This window comes from Glossina fuscipes, unplaced genomic scaffold, assembly GCF_014805625.2.
Source record: "Glossina fuscipes isolate IAEA_lab_2018 unplaced genomic scaffold, Yale_Gfus_2 221, whole genome shotgun sequence".
NCBI classification, from domain to species: Eukaryota; Metazoa; Arthropoda; class Insecta; order Diptera; family Glossinidae; genus Glossina; species Glossina fuscipes.
In genome coordinates, this window is record NW_023998564.1 from 3,148,764 (window position 1) to 3,170,287 (window position 21,524).

At 32.9% G+C, this 21,524-nt stretch overlaps 1 protein-coding gene across 4 annotated transcripts; it reads left to right on the plus strand.

Annotated features, from left to right (window-relative positions):
- The first annotated feature begins 6,485 nt into the window (after window positions 1–6,485).
- LOC119642202 (lysozyme-like) lies at window positions 6,486–18,388 on the plus strand. Of its 4 annotated transcripts, none has more exons than XM_038041236.1 (3): window positions 6,486–6,734; window positions 17,957–18,142; window positions 18,217–18,388. In XM_038041236.1, the coding sequence occupies exons 1-3, from the start codon at window positions 6,662–6,664 to the stop codon at window positions 18,243–18,245; spliced, it is 288 nt and encodes a 95-aa protein (XP_037897164.1). In that variant the 5' UTR covers window positions 6,486–6,661; the 3' UTR covers window positions 18,246–18,388. The 4 variants fall into 4 exon arrangements, with proteins under 4 accessions (XP_037897164.1, XP_037897161.1, XP_037897163.1 ...); XM_038041233.1 differs by lacking the exons at window positions 17,957–18,142; window positions 18,217–18,388 and adding exons at window positions 15,968–16,138; window positions 16,206–16,532 and having other exon boundaries at window positions 6,511–6,734; XM_038041235.1 differs by lacking the exon at window positions 6,486–6,734 and adding an exon at window positions 17,699–17,912 and having other exon boundaries at window positions 17,978–18,142.
- Window positions 18,389–21,524: the final 3,136 nt, after the last annotated feature.

A 21,524-nucleotide genomic window follows, 5' to 3' on the forward strand; every position in this document is an offset into this window, starting at 1 on the left:
TGATCCACAAAGTTCAGTTATATGTGATAAATGTGGCAAAACACTAAAGAGTGGATGCAGTCTTAAAAAACATAATGAAATAGAACATTCGGACAAACCAAAGCCACCACCCGAGCCCCAACAATGTGTACCATCTCTCTTGTAGTACATGTCTTGTAGTACATTTCTTAAAATTAACCCTGATGTCAATCGATAAGCTATTGCATATTAGAGCAGGATTTTTATTCTTACGACGATGTTAAAAAAATAGGCGTCGTTGTGGATAGAGTCAAAATATTTTCTGTTGTCTCAGTACCTTATGTTCACATTATGCTTGAACGATGAATTACGAGCGGACAATACTTTAAACAAAACACTTAACCAAATTTCAAATAAATGCACTTCGAATCTCAGGGAAGTATGTTTGAAAAAAAAGCACGTAAGCGCAACATTTTCCCTCCATAACGAAATATACGTCTGCCAAATTAACACACGTAGGTGTGTTCAAAAGCGTAGATGTGTTCAAAACAAAAGGTGATTTTTCATTTTACTAGAAACATATTTGTTTATTCATCCATATCTATTTTGTGCCCTTCAAAGTAATTCCTTTCAAACACAATATACTTGTGCCAGCGCTTTTTTCATTTTTATTTTCTGATATGTCCCTGAGATCTTTCGGCGATGCATTGCTCCATCTTCCATGCCGAAAAAAATCGAAAAAATTGCATGGCAAGAGCCAACCGATATGTCGACGTCCTCAAAAAAAAAAATTTGATAATCGGAGAAAGAACCATTTTCGTTTTAATCGAAATAACCAGAGATTAATTAGCACATGTGATTTCACCTTCTTAATAGTTTGGCATTCAACTAAATGGAAAGTAATTACTTACCATAAAAAGTCTATTTAACCATAAAATAATAATAGAATAATAGAGAGTCCAATTACGTTGCACCTATTGGCAAAAAGGGTTGTATTCTCAGCTTTATTTTAAGAATTTATAAAAAGGAAGACTATTAAATTCGGGCAAGGCTGACTATCAAATACGTTGCACCGCTTCCCCTAGTATAATTATACTTCATATTCACTCATTTTGATAATAATACACCAATTATACACGTTATTTTTATGCAAAGGCGTACTTTTCATAAAGGTACGCATATTTGAGGTTGCTCAAAACATCACATGATCATGTCCAAATTGAGCATATTTAATTTACTTTCCAAAAATTTTATTATTTTGCATTTTCCGTCATAAAACTAGAAATTAAATTTTCTCTCCATATCAGGACTTGGTTTTCGTGACAATCCCTATATACGTTAGGGTTTAAAATATCGACCCATGCGATCCAAATTCTCTACCGTTAATTTTTTTACTACATTGCTGCTACGAACCAGTCTTCAATATAAAATAATCTTATATGGGGTGGGCTTCAAGGAATAGACCAATGTGGTTCAAATTTGATCCACGTATGTCAAGATACTATAACTTTTCATCAGAAAACATTAGCAATTAGACGTTTTCGGAATATAAGGGATTACATTTCGTGAGAACTCTACCTACTGATCCCAATTTGGAATGGTTGGTTTCTTTGTCAATTTACTAATATGATCCAATTTTCACCATGAAATATTCAAAATTATATATTTCTATTAGGTAAAGATTCTATAATGCAAAGATTCAACTGTTCTTAGGTTGTATGAGAGGGGGTTCAAAGAGTTTTCCCAGCCGAAGCAAATCTTTCATACCAATTTAAAATGACTCGGTCTTTAGATCTGCACCGTCAACGAGCAGCGCATTAAATTTAGCCTTTCGATTTGCATTGATATTTTTGTTGCAAGACCAAACCGATGATCGTTCGCTCAACGGCATTAAATGCTACTTAACGTGTTTGTAGGGAAGTGTTTTGCTCCTTTACCAATAACAATATAAACAAGTTTTAGTTATTATTATTATTATTATTATTATAACTTTAGCCAGAGAATAAATTCTAACACTAAAGTCTTAAAGCGTTAGCATCTAAGGTTTTCGACTTTGTTCAAAAGTCTACCGCACTTGAGATTTGAACCTAAGTCCATTGAGTTGCTAATCGAGACGTTTGCCTATTCGTCCACTCAGGCGGATTATACATAAGTCAATACTCAATAAATATGCCGTAGCATTTCCTATACATGCGGGCAATAAGGTTTTGCGGTTTATAAAGTCATACGATTTGGTACCTAGGTCAGCAATAACAATAAGACAGACAAAGCATCGAGCGATTATAAAAGAGCGTGACCCAATAAGTTAGGGGTGAATTGTTGAGTTCTGTTATAGGAGAGAGTTTGCTTCTCGTGGTTATCTTCGGGTTAAAGCGGTTGCGGTTTTAATTTCAAGTAATCTTAGACTAGAATGCGCGTGAAAATAAGCAAAATAATGTTCATAAATGAATGGTCCTCACAAACTATTAATGAATAAAATGATTTATTTCATACTAAAGTAAAAAAAATTAAAGTAAAAGAAAATAAGAAAGAAATTTGGGGTGGCAAACTTAGCAAAAACTGAACTTCATATATATTTATTTATTTATTTATTTATAAGTCGTCTTCTAATTTTGGTTAATATATTAATGTTAATATTTTTTTGTTCTTTCGTAATATTTTAATATTACCAATTTCCTTCTTTGCGTCTATTATTTTTCAATTCTGAACTCTTTCTACAAAACTTGCATAATTTTCTGGTTTTTACACCAATACATTTTTTTGCTTTTATTTATTTCTTATTTTTTTTGTTTTTTGCTTTTTTTATTAAACAGCCAATAAAGTAGTTGTAATTGTAATGTTAAAATTTTAGCAATTTTAGCCCTAATTAATTAAATTTCTAATTTGAAAGCTGACGAAATCTAATAATTATTTCGTTTTACTGCTATTTATTTAACAAATTTATTAAGTTTTATGAAAATTTTAATACATGATATTGTCTTCGCACGCGTTCCGTTCAAGATGTTCAAAGTAAAATCCATTTCCCGAAATCGCGCGCGCTTTGCTTTCTACCTTAAACCAACACACTCCGTTCTTCATTGCACCACATTTCAAACCCTACTCTCCTCCTCAACTCACCGTGGAAAGCTTCAAAACCAGAACTACTTTTTTCTCTTTGTTTTGCTCGTGCTTAATTTTTGCTCTTCTTTTATCTTAAATATCGTTGAGCGAGATCTTAACATGACAAAGTACTACGTCAAATCTGTTCAGAACTTCAGATACAAACAAAACTAATATGCTCTAAATACAGAGACGTATTCTTTTTATGGTTCTCTGTTGCATAATAGAATGATCTAGAAAGAGATACAATTATGACTAGAGATTTTTCTTTTTCTTTCCCTTTTTTTCTTTGCATAACGGCAAGCCGCTATTCTTTCAAATGTGATTTTGCGTAACGGCAGTCCGTTATTACCGTCTTACTTACTCAATTGTGATAGAGCAGTGGTGAAAGCTGACCGACGAAAAGCGATTTATGCAAAGCTTAACAATTCCTTTTATTGAATTAAAACAAGCCAATAGCCTATGTCGTCGAATGAAGGCCTTGATAGAGCCCACGTTTAAAATGTTGCAAGTAGAGAATGTTTTAAAAACCATTAATGAAAGGGCATTTCCTCGTCCACCGAACACTAATAGGCAATATATGGCACGATTCATTTAACATTGCTGACTGACAATCATAACGATACTTTATATCGGCTTCCTAGGATGGTTTTCCACGCCTCTCATGAGGTACCGTGACAGGCGCGTTGCCAATTCTTTTAAATGGCTGGCTCCCCTTTAGGCCTACACCATTATAGACTTAATTAAAAATTACAATAGTATTTATTTATTTATTTATGTATTTATTTTAATTCTACTTATACATGAAACTCAACTAAACAAATAACAGTCAAGTTCAATTGGCACATAATGCAAAACTTATATTAAATTAATAATAAAACTTAGTATAAGTACAATAAAACAAATAAGAAGGAAAAAAAAAGAAAAAAAACATGTACACAACCAGCATAGAGCCACACTTACAACCGATACAGGACCAAATTGCAAATGAACCCCTAAGCCATCGCAAACATGCATAAGCCTGGCAACCGATAATACTTAACAACAATCATTTTCGAATCGTAACGACTTTTAGGATAAAAGTAACTTTAAGTAAGACATGGAAAGTACCATCCTTTCAAGAAAATACATTCCATCTCAAAGCTTTAATTTTTTACCTCATTAGATAATAAAATTTCTTAGGACAAAGGTTAATTATTAAATTTGGGTCTGTTCTATTCAACAGCGACCGGCAGACTAACCTAGGTACTAAACCTCTTCAGCCTGATTTTGAGAACCTGTGCTCACCGATGGTGTGGGGATCAATTCCAACAAATGTTTGTTATTACAAAGACAACAAATGTTTGCTATTAGGAGTTGTTTTGATTCAAAACTCTAGTTTGACAGCCATATTGGAGTGGCAGTTAGTAAAGCTACATCTCTTTTACGATTTATAAAAATATGGTCTAAAGTGTTAAAGACCCACACATTACGAAGTGTTTGTATACTTCTTCAGTTAGGCTAACTCTTGAATATTCGTCGGTAGTTTGGCTTCGTAGTTATGGATGCGTATTGATCTCTTGGAGTTTGTTCAACGGGACATTTTCATGTTTGCTTTACGAGGTTTGAGGTGGGATGCTACTCTATCTCTTCCACCGTATAATAATAAATTGAAGCTCAGTGGTTTTTGGTAATTTTGAGAGTTCAATTTTTACGCCGCAGGTTTTTTTTCATGAATAATAGAAAAAACTTATGATGAGAGTGATAGCGGTTTTAAAATTGTCCAGGTAAAATAAAATAAATTGATATTTGTTAAATTTTCAAATAAGCCAATTTAAATTCTTTTCTTCAAATCAGCTGATGCTATAAATATAAAATAAAAGTAATTGCAGAGGGATACTTAACCCGCTACAAGAGTCTGATAAAGAAACTTGTACAAAAATGCCACGCGTGAAATGTAATGAAAAATAATCAGACATAGAACAAACGACAAACTTGTTGAACATTTTCCTCATTTAGTATTATTTCTCCAGTGTAGTTGTACTTCATGATGGTTTTCAGTAACTTCATGATCTTTCAATTTAACGGAGACTATTTTTTGCATACCGCCTACAGAGATTTGAAAGGTTTATAAGGCATTGTGGAGGTTGTGAAACTACATACTACTGAACAAGGTAGCGAAGTAAGGAGACACGAACGTAAGTGCTACTGCTACATTTTCACTTCTAGAGAAATCACAATACTAATAACTGTAATATCAAATAATTGTATGGCAGGCCCTTCTAACACTGCCTATATACTTTCTACGTTTTATTTAAGGCGAAGAAGGCGTGGCTATAATTGGAATTTTTATATTTCTTTGCAATTATTTGTTCAGGTCCATTCATACTTTCGGCTGTTATGTTGGAGCTTCTACATTAGGCCATACTTTCTTCTTTATAATAGGAGCTTGCAAAATTAACCGTTTTATTTTATTATTTCTTCTATTTCTATTTTCACTAATATAAATTAGAATTTTATTAGGATCAGAGAATTAGCTTATTCTTTTCAATTAGTTTTGTATATAACTTTTATACCCAACATCGAAAGGTTAACGCTTTGTCCATTTTGTCAAAACGTTTGCAGCACCCAGAAGGAGGTACCATAGACCCCACAAAGTACATATATTCTTGATCAAACTCTAAATCGGTTTAAGGATGTCCGTCTGTGTAATGTCTGTTGTAAACATTCTCCTGACCACAAAAATGATGTTATCGACTTCATATTCGGCAGAAACATTGGAAGTTCTTGCATGCGGGTTGGTATTGACGATTTGCCAATTCGGTCGAAGGATACGCCCACAGCACCACGTAAATTGAGGACACCTCTGGAAAGAAGTGAAAAATTGGTTTTTTTTTGGAAGAAAGATGGAAAAATTGACCACGCCTATCCAACATCATAGTGTATCAAACTTTACTTGTTTTTTCAATTTGGGGCAAACAAAAATTAGCAAAAATGAAGATATTGCCTATAAATTTGCAAAAGAATTTAGAATTGATCTAAACTTTTGAAAGGGTACGCGTACAACGCCCATATACTTATACGGCAAAAAGTTTTATTTTGAAATAGAAGAAATCAGCTGCGCCCATGCCGAGCATGAAAATTTTGTTCTTATATATCCTTTGTCTTTTGACGGTGATAGGTATAAAAGATTCGGTGCCTGCCGAATTTAATTTTCTTACTTGCTTCTTTTGAATTTGTTGAGTAAAATTTACTTTGCTGTACATTTCTTATCGAAGCCCAAAGTAAATGCTAAGCATAGTAATTGCATGTTGTTGTCGTTGTGCTATTTTGTATTGTTTATATGTTTAACTGTTTAACTCAACCGTTACAACCTGTTTACAGTAGCTTTTGATGAGACGAAAGCGTTTTTTACATTTTTGTAAGCTTTACTCAACAGTCGGTATCAGTAGCCGAGAGTATATATAAGAGAGAATATATAGGCATATATAAGCTTCTGCATAATACTTTTAAACAAAACATTTTACTAACTAAAAAAACGATTTAAAATTTATCGGAAGTGTGAACTGGCTTTATACGCAAATTATTGTTAAATATTAAAAAATACTGGTAGAAATATCAAAATATGGCTAATAAGACTTTCTACATCCCTGCGTTAATTGGAGTACTCTTTTTATTGAGTTCTGTTACTGCGCAGGGTAAGTGAAAACTAGGTAAAAAAATGTTAATACATGGTCGTGTACAACAGCATTTTGCGTGGATTTATTTACAAAAAATCAAAAGTTTATAAAAAAATTTTGATATTTATTCATATACGGCTACTTTGTAATGTTACATCCTCTTTATCTTTTCTTTGCATTCCCATTGCTGCGTGAAAGCATAGTATGTTTGCATAATTTATTTTAATGTTCATTTTGCACAATTCATTAGTTTCAGTGAAAAACAAGCATGAAAGTTGTTTACGCCTTTATGTCGATTCTTGGACGCCTGCCAATAGAAGTAAACTTATTACAGTCACAAAGGTTTCAAATCACTTTATGGTTGTTAATAGACTATTCGGAGCTCGAGTTTACGAGCACCCGTTTGTCCTGCATCTTAATTTTAATCAGGCGTTTGTTTTGAATTTTGGACCTAGAAAAAAGTTTTAGTTCTTAAACGTTTTTCCTAGAATCTGGCAACTGTAAGCTTGCTCTGGGGCTGGTTGTTTTTTAATGTTTTTGACAGAATTTAGCAATTGCAAGCTTACTCTGGGTTACGCTCATTTCTAAAAATTTCATTTATGCAAATGTGTCCAAAGTGTAAATTTGAAAACAAAATTACTTAAAAAGGACAAACAGACAGACGGAATAGAGTTTCGGATTGACTAACTACATCTATAAATATATACATATACGTATATATATATATATGTATACATATTTTCAATTTTCCAAAGCGCATTTTAATTTTAAACAAATAGAATAGAGCATATCTCTTTTCTTTAGTGATGAGTGCAACAAAAAAAAAAAAAAATTCAAATCACACTGAGTATTTTGATACCCATCACACATACTTGCACGTATATACATTTAACCCATTTCTCAAGTATAAAATTGTTGTTTTCACTAAAATAGAACTTTGTTCGATGTGTACATATTTAAGACTGAGATTTTATAAATAAATGAGATTATGTCGAGCCAGTAGTATATTTATACCATTTAAATAGTATTTGCGTACCTCGCAAAAATGTGGCGAAATATGGAATCGATATCTACCATTGATCGTTTTCTTATTGCGGGGGGAACTTAGTACAACTTTTGTCCTTATTACGAAATTATTTTTAACAGTTGTAAGATTAGTGACTCACGTCTATTTTCAAGCTCAGTTTGTGAAATTGATTTTTGAAAATAAGCAGCAAACTTTCGTCTGAGTGCGTTCTTTACATATATCTTTTTTTCGCTCCAATAGTCCCCGTAAGTAGTTAAGAGTGACGTTCAGAAGATTTTCTAGGAGAACAAAATTCTTATGTTAATGCACTGACTAGCCTCTTGTAAGCTGATTCAAGAAAATGAGGAGAGAGAGTCATAATTTCCTATCGGAAGTTGCACCATGCTTTTCAACGATTAATTATTACCAAATCCTATGAGGTTCGTAAGCACAATTGCAAAATTAGAACGACATACACACAATGACATGAAAATAGTTCAAGTTTTTACAATACAGGGCCATCCGCTTTGCGGTTCCGAAAATACACGTAAATCCAAAGTTCTTCTGATTGATTTTTTTTTAAATATATGTAATATATCCTCGTATGTGATGGTATTCAAAACATAAGCTAAAGGGGTTCAAATTCAGTAAGGTTGATTTCTTTGTCAGTTTACGGTCATGAATTCATTTTCACAACGACATATTAAAAATTATATCAAAAAAATTGCCCTCGCCGAATCAAAATTTTCATAACATCTTGAATGTGCAGATATTCCAAGTTTTTCCATATAACGGCTTTCGAAAATAGGGCATTATATAGAAAGCGGTCGAAAAGGCAGTCGCACCCCATAAATTTTCAATAGCGTTCGGCCTTGGGTCAAACCACGTCAGAGTACCAAACTTCACTGAAAAATTTACAAAATTGCGACCGGTAGCTTGAACAGAAATGTACATGTCGTCACATCGAGTCAGAAAATGATTTTGAATCGATCGGTATAATAAAAAGTGGGCCTATATCCTTATTACATACGTCTGTACAAACTTAATATACTCCGCACCGCAAGTGGTGTAGGGTACAAAAGAAATTCTTGTTGATCTCTTTTACTGTTTAGTTTTTAATACAAATTTAAAATAGACACTTATTTGATGGCCCTATAAAAAATCTAAATCTCTTTAAAAAATGTTAATAGCGTAAGTGATAATGGATATAACGTCATTCGATATATAGATGCATGTAAGTGGAAATGGGAATGTATTGCATGAGTTAAAAATAAGTACAGTAAAATTTGATCTCTCCAAATATCAATATTTTTTTATTCCTTTAATGTGTTGGAAAATGTGTATATGACGATAGATATCGACAAATTAATTATTTATATCATGAAATAATGAGATATGAGATATAAGCTCATGAATGTTATGGCATATGAAAAAGAATTTGATTTGTTTGTCTATCTGGGTGTAGTTATACTAAAGAAAACTTTAGCAAGTTTCAGTTTTTAACCTCATGATTTTTTATTTCATTTTTCGCATTTGCAAGAGAGTTAAAAATCTCAATAATGTGTTGTGTTAAATGTGCACGAACGTGCTTCGTTCATACAATGACTAAGATTGGCTGTTTGTTCCGCACTTTACTGCTTCCTATGTTAATTTTTAAGATCACGAGAGCTTGCTGTCGACATTTCAAAAAAAAAAAAAAAAAGTATGTGCTAGTCGATGGCACTGCAAGATCATGCTCAATAAAAGAATAATTCGATGGGCTTTATATGATCACTGGGGTGCGGTCTCCAAATTCAACGTAACTTCATGTGATTTAACAGGTACAAGCAACATTTATTATGTTAGTTCAGTGCTAAGTTGTACAATCTAATCTAATTATAATTTACTTGAATGTGACGCATTTATTCGCATTTATTAACACATTTCTTTACGTTAGTAGGTGTTATATGGATGCAAGCGATGAATTGATTTCGTTATTTATTAAAATGACAATACATATATAAATATATATACGTATATATGTGTGTGTGTCTTGTTTGTGAATAAGTTAATAATAATTACAAGAAACTGTGTGTAACGCAGGAATCCGTTTTCAAGTTCGAGTACCTAAGTGATGCTTAATATAGGAAACTCTTTAACGCTTCCATTAGGAAACTGTAAACGACACTTTCCATGCATAACCCCATTTGAAAAGTTTTCTTTGACATTGGTCGTTGGACATCTGCCATAAAATTGTAATTAATGTCACGAACTTCTGCTACTTTAGCTTTTTCTCTTAAATTCAATGCCATTTTAATACTGAATTCGGACTGATCGTACCACAGTTCTTTATCGTGTTCAGTGCGTGCTGTAAATAAGAAATTTTTCTTCTTTCTTATTAAACGTATACTATTTTCTTTCATCTTCAACTGCAATGCTATCAAAGGATAAACGATCACATGATGATGCACATGGCACAAACAGTCTGAGAACAGTGTAAACGTTTGCGTAGTAAGGCCAATGGAATGCAAAAGTATCAATGATAGAGACTTAAAATAACGCGGCGACCCTTACTTTTGAAACGAGCATTTTTCGAATTGTCCGAAGCATTTCAGTTGTACTATTACTCAGCAACTCAAGATGGTCATTGGAACCTCAATAGTGTAAATGGTCGCCGACACTATGAGCAATTGCACTCCCGCGTCCGGCGGACATACCTCAAATTCCTACAGCTTTTAGCTTTTCAAGAACAAAGAAAGGATCACGTTTCACATGATCTCTTTTTCCGGTTAAGTTACGGTTTGATGCTAAACCAACAAGTTTGGAGCAACGTAGAGCCTTGATCAATTTTGAATTGCGTGTTTGGTTCCAAATATTCGTAAAGTGAAAGACAATCATATCCATTCATAGAGTTTGAAATAGAAATATCCTTTCGATTTTGTTAGTGTGAGAAATTTGCGTACGATTCTGTTAAACCGTGATAAATTTGCCTCTGATTCAGCTTTTTAGAATACTGCATCGAAAATCTATATTATTAAGAAATTTTATTTCTCTGAGTGTGTTATCTTATTGTAAAATTTTCAAGTTTTAACGCGGAATTTGGAATCGTCGTCTTGCCAACGTTAATCCTATTTCATCTGACTAACGTTGATGATGCAGAATCTAATCAATTAAACTTGTGAATGTCTTCTCGAGATAGTCAAAAAATCGGATGATCCAAAGAATTTCCAAATTTTTCTAAAGGGAATTATAAATATCAGTATTAAAAAACATGTGAAAATAGTTACTATGCCCTTTGGAATAATACCTTATGTTGAGTGTTGCATTTGAGAATTTTCTTTGCCCCGGAAAGCACACGAACTTCGTTAAACTGGCAGAGATTTCGGACATGGCTATTACGATTGTTTTTGTGCTTAACCATATTCTTATTGTGTTAAATACCCTACATCAGTTGCGATGGAGCGTATATTAAGTTTATGCAGACATTTGCAAAATTCGGAAAGATTTAAACTGAAGCCAGTTCGACTTAGAACGATTTTGGGCTCCCTCATTGTTTGTCCATTGTTTGTCTTCGTACTAAAAAGTCTCAATTTTTCAATTTCAATTCGATTAACAAAATTTGTACCAGCAATGCGCTTTAGACTAAAAAACAATCCCATTGAAAATGAATTCTCTACAATTACTGCCCTGCTTAGAAAGCCGTCAGATGATTCAAAATTTCACGATTCAAAAAGATCACATAGTAATCGCATCTGAATTGATAAAAAAAATTTTGATCGGAAAGCCAAATTTCGTGAAACCTTTTCCATATAACAGTGGCTACAAAAAGTAAGCCTTCATATGGTAAAAATAAAGATTAAATATTTCATAATTCAAAATAATTGCGTACTAATCGTATTTCGACATTAAAAATTGATATTAAAAATTTGGATCAGAAAGGATAGGATCCTAAAAATAGTCCGAGGAGGTCCAAATTTAGTACAGTTAAGTTTTTAAGTCAAATTACTAATTATTGTGATATAAATGAAGAATTGAAAATTATACCTTTTTATCGTATGAACTTGATTTTTCGTTATAAGACACCAATTGCATTTACCAGTAAAGTCAGCACACAAATTTTACCAAAATGTGTAACAAATTGAAGCTTGCAGGTTAAATACAAGGAAAAAGATGAATAGACGGAAAGACACGTTTAAATCAAACCAAAAAGAGATTCTAAATCGATCGGTATAATAAGAAGTAGGTCTATCTCAAGCACTTCTAGGTGCTGCACAATTAGTGTAGTGTATAACAAAGTATTAGTTTTGTTAATGACATACTTTGTTACACTTATCATTAATTGTAATTTTAATTTTTATATAATTTAATGTAATAAAAATGTCCACTTAATAAAATGTTTGTAACGACTTTAAGGCAAAGAAATGTGAACCCTTGGCAGTTAACTATTTCGGATCAGGCACTTTTAAAAGTAAATCGGGTGATTGTAAAAATCGTAATGATCTTGTCACTTTCTCAAACTTATTGGCGAAAGACCTATCAATGTATTTCTTTATTATCACTATCACGTGACTTGAAGTTTTTAAAAATTTTTGTACTATGCACTGCTTGTAGTGCATGGGTGTAATTTTTATACTATGCACTGCTTGCTGTGCACGGACGTATTAACTTTGTGCGAATGTATGCAAAACCCAGAAGGTGTTTAGGTAGACTCACCACGTCGATAAATTGAGTACCGCTTTTGAATCAATTTAAGCTTGTGCGTATCTGTCGGTTTTGTTTTCTTGTGTTGATCCTATATACCGCAGTTTTTGAGATATTTTAGTGGAATTTAGTACGTTGACGTATTTTGAGCATATTGATTTAAATAAATAAGGCGCCGATTTAAGATACACATTTTTTCGAAGAAATTGCTGAATAATCGGCGATAAAATCGCTTAACATTAATGATTAACAAATTGCAAAGCTTTTTATTAGAGAATATTTCGATTAAACTATAACTGAGCTTTGAAGTCAATTGAAAAAAACGCAATCAAATACTTTAGTCTTAGCTTTAGGCTGTGACTTCGATCAAGAAATCGAATTCTTGAATGACATAAGATTTGGCCCTGCTATGTGGGGATATACATTCGTCTTCATTCTTAGAGCTATGTACTATGAAAAAATGAGAATAATTTATTTTTTATCTAACTTTATCGCTGAGGTGCAGGTTTTGGTTTCGGTATTTTCGCTAAGAGCATTTGTATTTCGTCTTTTTCCTTCCAATCTTTCCATAACTCGAAAAGATTAACAATGGCGCGTACAATTTCCTGAACTTTGTCCAAATCAACGTTAAGTTCAGCAAACCATTGCTTCATCGAGTATTTTTGCAATATGACACAGGCGATTTGTAAGCATGCTATAGCAATCTGTTAAATGATATACAGATTTGTTAATTTAACTATGAATACTTGTTGTGAATTGAATTCACTTAACCTGGTATGATGGATACAACAAGCAAACATCAGTACGTAACGAATCATTAACAATTCGCCAACTAAATGTTAATAACTGATCCTCTTGCCCCATATCTTGAACTAGCTGCAATAATAGACGATACGGTTGATACACAATCAGGCAGCAATCCAAATTTTCTAAACTAAAACTCGCATTCCAAAATATGATTTGTGCGATATGGAAAGTCTTGCGTGTAAGCGTAACTAAGTTTACTTTTTATCACTGATTGGCAAGTAGAAATTAAACGGGAATTTGAAATCACACCGAACTCTTCATGCGACACGGTGAAGTATATGAAAATGCGACATACATGTATACGACTGCTCCAGTTTAATAATAAAACAAGTAAAAACACTATAATGGGCTGTAGCCCACGATTAAATATCCTACGCAATCCTACAGTTATTCGCATAACTTTCCAAAATAAGGCGATATATGGGCAGTAGTCAAAAAGAGAGACTGATCTGAATAATTTTCAATAGCGTTCGACCTTAGGCCAAAACAACTTAAAGTAACAAGTTTCATCGAAATATCTCGCAAATTACGTCTTGTAGGTTGAACACAAAAAAAAAAAAAAAAGAACAGAAAACAGACAGGCAACCGGACATACACACAAACGGACAACCTCAAGCCATTCTGGGTGTTACAAACGATCGCAGAAACTTAATATACTCCGTATCACAAGCGATGCTAAGACGCTATTCTATGTTTTTGCACGAAAGCCCTCTAAAAATAAAAACATCATACAAAACGAGTAACCAGAAAGTAGCATTATTTCTTAATATGTTAGGTATTGAAAGATTATAGGTAGATTATAGGTTTCTTTTACATATATCTTTACTTATACGTGTGATTGCTTTGTCTTCATCTGCTGTACAACAATAACAAAACAAAAAAATTTAATTTTTTGATTGCTTCCATTGTTGTCGCAATAACAATAATAAGATACCCTACACAACTTTCTTTAGCACTCATTGTAGTAAGAATACACCAAAATTATACACAATTTTCATGGAAAGCCATGCTTTTCATGAAAGTCCACGCGATGGAAGGTGCCCAAAACGGCAACTGAGGTGACCCAAATTTAGCAAGTTTTCAGTTTCCATCATAAAATCTGGCAATTAAACTTTCTCTCCATATAAGGGCTTACTTTTTATTATAATCTCTATATATATTACGGTTTATGAAATAGATCTATCTGATTGGAATTCAGCACCGTTAATTTTTCACTAAAGTGTTACTATGCAATAATTTCGTCATAAAATATTAAAATTTAAACATTTTAATAATTTAATTTTTTTATAAGAGGTTACTGTTCATGAGAAATCTTATATGGAATTTGATCCAAGACCTTTTTAAAATATAAGAATTCACATTTCTTGAGAATCTTTATATGCGGTGATATGCAAAAAGTGGACCTACATGGTTAGAATTTGGCAAAGTTGATCTTTATATCAATTCACTTCTATGAACCATTTTTCACCACGAAATGTTGAAAATTATATCTTTTTATCATATAAAAATCCAGTTTTCGTATGAACAGTTACATTGGAGGGGGTTGAAAAATTGCCCCAGCTGAATCAAATTTTTCATACCAATTTAGAATGTCCAAATGCTATTAGAGAGCGAGTTTTGTCAATAAATTTTGATATTGATAAAATAATAATGATTATTGACATATATGTAATGAATTATTTCTCCTATAACCCCTTTCAAATGATGGGGAATAATCGGAAAAGTGGACCGATCCAAACCTTTTCAACAGCGTTCTTTCTATGGCAAAGCAAGTCAGTGTATCAAACTTCATCAAAATATCTCAAAAATTGCAACCTATAGCGACAGGCAGAGAAATGGACAGAGAAGCTTGAATTGAAAAAACGATTCTGGATTGTTCGGTATAATAAAAGGTGGGTCTATTGTAAGCCCTGCTGGATGTTAAATACGTCCACACCGCAAATGGTGCAGGATATAAAAATTCAGAAATTCCTCTTTGAATCATTCATTAATCATTTTTACTTTAAGAATTTACTTGAGCGTATTATTTTCAATATATATTTTAAATATATATATATATATATATTTATTTTTTTATTTTTTGTAAATAAATTTGCAGTGTGTCTTCGAGCACATTTAGGTGTATGTCAATAGTTATTGAGAAAAGGCAACCTTGTCGTTGCCATGTTCAATATGTACATTCATTCTGAACGAAATAATCTTTTAAGCATTAATAACCGGTTCCATGTGGAAATTTATGTAATAAAAAAAAAACCCAACCCAAATTTTCTACTAACGGAAACAAGGTTTTATATTTATTATTTACTTTTTTATTGACTTTGTAAGCATGAAAATCATCTCCTATCCTCTTCTCTTTGCATTAAACTATGATATATGGCGACTTTTTCATTATTCAAGTTGTAAAACAAGTTGGGTAGCGTTTATGTCGTACGTGTTAATACATAGTAAATAATGATTAAATTACTGCTCTTGAATATTGGTTGTGCAGGTTCAGGGGCATTCGTGAAGCAAGAAACATTCTGATATATTTAACTATATTAAGAGATATTTAATTCTACAAGTTTAATATATTACCTGTTACCTTTTTGATATGATCTTGTAAGCAATGCTATGGTAAAAGACGATTTTGATTATAAATCAAATTTTTTATTAAATAACTTTTTAATAACTTTTTAACACTATTATCAATTTTTGTTTTAATTTAATTTTGCTGCTGACTACTTTTTTCATTGCTTAAGATTTTTTTTGTAATTCTCAGAAAAGCCGGTAACCGACATTTGCTTAGGATGTATATGTGAGGCTATAAGTGGTTGTAACCAGACTGCGATTTGCTCGGGCGGTGTTTGTGGTCTTTTTCGAATTACTTGGGCCTATTGGGCTGACGCTGGTAAATTGACTTTGGGCAATGACTCAATCGAGCGAGAGCTTGGTAAATGAAAAATTTCATATTCTTCTTCGCTGTTATATCTAAAAGTTTCTTACGCGTCCGTTTTTAGACTATTCTAACTGTGTAAACGATCCATATTGCGCTGCTAATACCATACAAAATTATATGACACGTTTCGGTCAAGATTGTAATGATGACAAGGTCATCGATTGTTATGATTACGCTGCTATTCATAAATTGGGCGCATATGGCTGTAGAGGGGATCTGCCTCATCAATATTATCAGGTTTTGGATACATGTTTGAAATACCATCAAAGTGGTAATCACTTGGACGTACGCAGTGATGCCAAGTGAAAAATTTGCTATTATTTGTTAAATTTGTTTAAATAGTCTTTCAATTTGAATTTAACATTTATTAATAAAGTCTATGAACGTGCGTGCATTTGAAATATTAAGAAAAAGTCGGAAAAATAAGCAAATTCACTTGTTCGTTACCAACTGTTGCATGTAGTCGGTAGAGACTTTCTTATCGTCCAGCCTAACTTCAAACATTTGTCTAAGTTTAAGAGGACTGTTATCTTCTTTTTTGGAATGGTGAAATCTATTCCAATTATATGAGATCAATCAAGAAAAAAATGTTGGCCTGCATTACAAATTTATATTGATATTTCATTCCTTCAACGCTTGAAAAGCAAATTTGTAGGTAGGTTTGGGCGTTGTGTTCATGGCCAAACTTACTCGAAAAAGTTACCAAATTTTTTAATTTAACCTGTGGGGAGTTATGAGAAAAAATTTTATATCATGTTTGCTCTTCTAGATAAGCCTTTTAATATGTTAGGACTGACAGCCAGAGGCCAAACAGTTATATGAATATATATATATTCGTCTATTCAGGCTAACTAAAAAAATATTTTATGGAGGCATCGATGAATATTTTTCGGCAAATGCACCATTCTTTTCCGAAGGGTAGCACGTCGATGTTAATTCATGTCTACATCAACTGGGTTTTTATCGCCATTTTCCAAAATACGTCTTCGTTTTTTCGGTTTACGATATTGAGAACTTTCACCAGAATCCGAAAATTTTTCTATAAATATAATTGGTCAGATCACGTTCACATCCATTCCAAAACCCATGTCTGAGTTGTTATTATTTTCCCTCTCTGTGACAATCTGTGTACATAATGAAATGAACTGCGTTTCTTCTCCAAAAATTTCTAGTAATTTTTATAATTACCTGCATCTAAGATATATATATTACCAGGTACTACCGCTTTGTTCAAAGAATTCAATAGCACCAACTGCCGAGAATTAATTTTTTTATACCTCGAATTTAACACTAGAAATACCAATCCTAATGTAGCTAAGCCATAAAATGTTAACCACTCTTGTTGAACGATTTTGTAGTAAACAAATTAATGTCAAATATTCGTTCTGTTTATTATTGACAATATATGTAATTAGACAAACTAAACTTCAATATACGGGGCCAAAGGCTCGAAGAGGTTAAAGCTTTTTTTTTTGGTAATGTGCCCTTCATTAAACTCCTTGAAGTACAATCGGCAACTCTAAACGTAAACATCTGTTAAAAAAATTGTAATAAAATAAACAAACATACGTGAATAGAATCTTTAGATTTTGAAGAAAATTATAGTAAAATTGTTGTGAAATGCCTTCGCCGTATAAACTGAAAAGATTGAAAGTAAGAATTAGCCGTTCCATGTTAAGGGAAAGGGAAGTTGGGGATATACGCGATCAATTATTATTTAGACGTTGCGCTGTACGTTTGAAGCGTTTCAATCCCGACCAAGGTAAACGTGAGTTTGTAACAAAATAATTGAGTTTAAAAATAATTTTTTAGCTTCGAGTCACGTTACGACAGAAGCTGGGGTTGATGATGAAAAAAGTCGAGCTTACAAACTTCGCCGCTTATGCGTACGTTTACCTCGTTTATGGACACAATTGGCAAATACACCGTACGCGTCTGCTGCCAGCGATATATCATCTCGTTCTAGTTCCGTGAAGGATGCGGAAAACGAGACAATTGGTAAATGCATTTTAATACCTCCTTAATAGTAGTATCTTTAATGAATTTCCTCTGTATTTATTGTTTGTTTGCAGATATGGAAGATGTTGAAAGTGTTGGCTGAAATGTGGATGGAAAATTTTTAGTTACACTTTTCTAAATTTGTAGAGCGTATATAATCATAGCAGCTTAGCAATTATTATTTTGTAATGGGGTGTTTCATGATTTTAAAAATAAAACGGTTATATAACCATGGGTGTATATCAAGTACTCGTTTTTTTTCTCTTTACTACTAAGATTCCTTGCTGATATTCTTGATATCGAAATCCATTTAAAGCGTAAAGGTTTTTTGTTTGGAATGTAGAAGCCCACTAAGTCTAGCGTAGGTAACGTTGCGTACTAGCGGCATTACACGTCCTTCGTTCTACATTAGAGATGGGAGATCTGGTTTTCTTGCAAGGAGATTTACGTTTCTTTCTGGAAAGCAATGGAACACAAGATAAAGCGGAATTTGTGACGCTGACAGGAGAATTTATTATATTGCTTGACATCATATTGCAGCTGGCGAACTTATCAGTTGCGTAATGCCGGTCATACCTGAATTTATTGTAAATTTTTTTATTTTCATGTAAATCTTTAAATGAATATTTTTCCTTTACTATTATGAGCACAACCTGATATTTTTTAGGCAGTCTTTCGAATCATTTTTATCTACGTAAGACGAAGCCATAAAGTAGAGTTTGACAGGTAGTAATATTTCCTTTGTTTCTACAGAAAGCCTTTAGCTTGTTTTTTCCTTTACACCGTTTATTAAAAAAGTACTACTTATAGAGAATGGAGAGAGCATAGAGTTGCTTTCAATAAATAAGAAAAATGGTGAAAAAAAATCTCACCAAATACCGCATGAACTTTGATTGGGTTAAGTTCTGCAGCTAAGTTAATTTCCATATTTTGCATGAATTTTAATTGAGTTAAGTTCTACAGCTGGGTCAATTTCCACATGCTTTACAAATTTTGCATGAATTTTGATTGGATTAAGTTCATTAGTTGAGTCAATTTCCACTTTGCTAATGATAAACTTACTTCATGTTATCTAACTTTTAAAACTTTGTAGCATACATATTAGTTCTTAATTCTTATTATGCTTTAAAGAACCTTGTTCTTCTTAAGCCACTTTTCTTTGTTCTCGTCTTCTGTAAATTAAAACAATGGCGAAAGTATAGTTATTGAATTGGGTTATTTTGGCCATTGATAGCATATTTTTCAATCCGAGAGACATTTGAAAAAGTTCTCCCTTATCCCATCGCCGTGGTTATAAGTAGATAATTACTTTGCTTGCTTTGCCTAAACCGAAAAAAATTTCATATATTTTTTCCAGTATGCTTTTGTCACCGGCAATAAGCAGCAAACACATTTCACGTTAATTCTACTTAAACTATCTTTATGAGCGTGGTTACTTGATCTTTCAGTTTGTAAGGTTTTCTTAAAATACTTAATAACGGTAAATTAGGATCAACAAATGAAGTATTTGTCAATTGCGCTTGTGAGCTGGCGGCTGGTTAAGTATTGCTTAGAATAGACAATAAAGGTACATTTATTTTACTTTTAGTTACACCTTCCTCATGTATTGGTTCGACATTCTGTTATCTAGGGTATCCTGTTTGCTACCATTACTAATATCTTTATATTTTTCAAAAAGTCTCAATAGGTCAATTTAGACTTAATCTAAAAGGTAAATTAGACCTGGCTGCAGACGTATTGGTCAATTGCGCGTTTGTGATGGCTTCCGCTTTATCCTCTCTGCAACCGTTGTTTGCCTATTCATGTTCTTTTTACTTTTCTCTATGACCTTAGCATCATTGTTAATATTTAATAAGTTTCCGTCCGTTGTTTGATTCCTATCAATATCTTGTTAATTTTTGGACTTGAAAGTTTTCTCAAAAATGTTCAATAACGGCAAATTAGAATCGAATCTCATTTTGCCTATTAACGCAATCCTCCTCATTTTTCTGAAACCCATTGGTTTCCCCTCGTGCTAGAGCAGCGGCATTTCTTTTGCCTCTAGGTTTCACTAAAATACTTAAGAGCGGCAAATTAAAGGGTTGGTGTGCTTGGCGACACACTCATCAAACCTAGACTTAATTAGCTCAAACTTCTCCCACAAGGAGACGAGATTTTTACTCAATTCCGAGAAACCATTTCTCGTCTCCGTAAAGAGTTCGTAAAAATCAATGTCCCGCTTCCTACAGTCAGGACATGATCAACGTAAGCCTTTCGAGGCATCAGCGACTACGTCAGCAGCACGGCATGGTGTATATAACTAATCCATGTCCAGTCAACCACGCAGAAGTGGATTATGAAGAAAATAAAGAACAAATTGCAAAAAGATCCACAACACAAATTTTGACATTAAATTTAAGCAAACTTCTCCGTTACGTTGACACTGTAAGTTAAGTTAAGTAAGTTAAGTTGTTTTACGTATTATGATGCTGATGCTTCAGCAGTTTGTTCGCAATGGTCTTTATCAAGCGCTTTTCGGGCATGCTATAAAATTAATGTATTCTTTAGAATCTAGCGCCGTACAGTCTTCTTTATCTCTTAGCGACTTTAAGCGCTTGGCACAAGCTATAGCTGAACTGGTGTCATGCATTACCACCATTGGTAACGTAGTTCTAACGCTCGCCTTTTTAGCAATTTGTTTTATAGAAAACTATGTATATTCGGTTAATTCGAACGGTGGGACATTATTTATAATACCCGCAAAATGTTTGTCGATTTGATGGTTGAATGTTGGCAGGGCTTTTGGCCTGTAAACTCTAATAGTTGATTTCTATTTGAACTAATTAGAGGATAAAATCACACATGCAAATTAATCGCCAGTTATTTTCATTAAAACTGGCAAAAGGTTGTTTTTGGTATAAGTGCATACAAAGCATCACATCTGTAAGCAGGAAAAATTTTCAAGGCCAAGGCAAGGTGATCTATCACTTAAAAGAACATGCCGCTTGAGTTTTCCTTTTCTCCAGACTTGCTGTCAAAGAGTTACCTCTCTATCAAATTATTACAAAGGCATTTTCTCCTAAGTTTGCATAAACAATTTTATAATCCAAAAAATACATGTGAAAATTAAAGAAAAACAAGTTTGTTCTTTATTCTAAGGATTATCGTAGTGACGTCATCATCTACCGAAAAGCTTTGACTTCACAACTTGTATACTACCACAATTTCTACAAATGCACTTTCATTAATTTTACATTACAAAATCATTCGTATTTTAAGTTTTTATTATTATTTCTTGTAAAGGTTTTCAGATTTTCTCATATAAAATAGATCCTTTAGTTCCATCTTTTTGGAAGAAATTTCACAAATTCGAACAAAAAATCGTTAATTTTACGGAAAACCG

Bases quoted from the DNA above. Each gene is read 5' to 3' on its own strand.
- LOC119642202 (XM_038041233.1), top strand. From the start codon at position 6,662: ATGGCTAATAAGACTTTCTACATCCCTGCGTTAATTGGAGTACTCTTT. The intron at 6,735-15,967 runs GTAAGTGAAAAC...TGTAATTCTCAG, and splicing joins GAGTTCTGTTACTGCGCAGG to AAAAGCCGGTAACCGACATT. The intron at 16,139-16,205 runs GTAAATGAAAAA...GTCCGTTTTTAG, and splicing joins CTCAATCGAGCGAGAGCTTG to ACTATTCTAACTGTGTAAAC.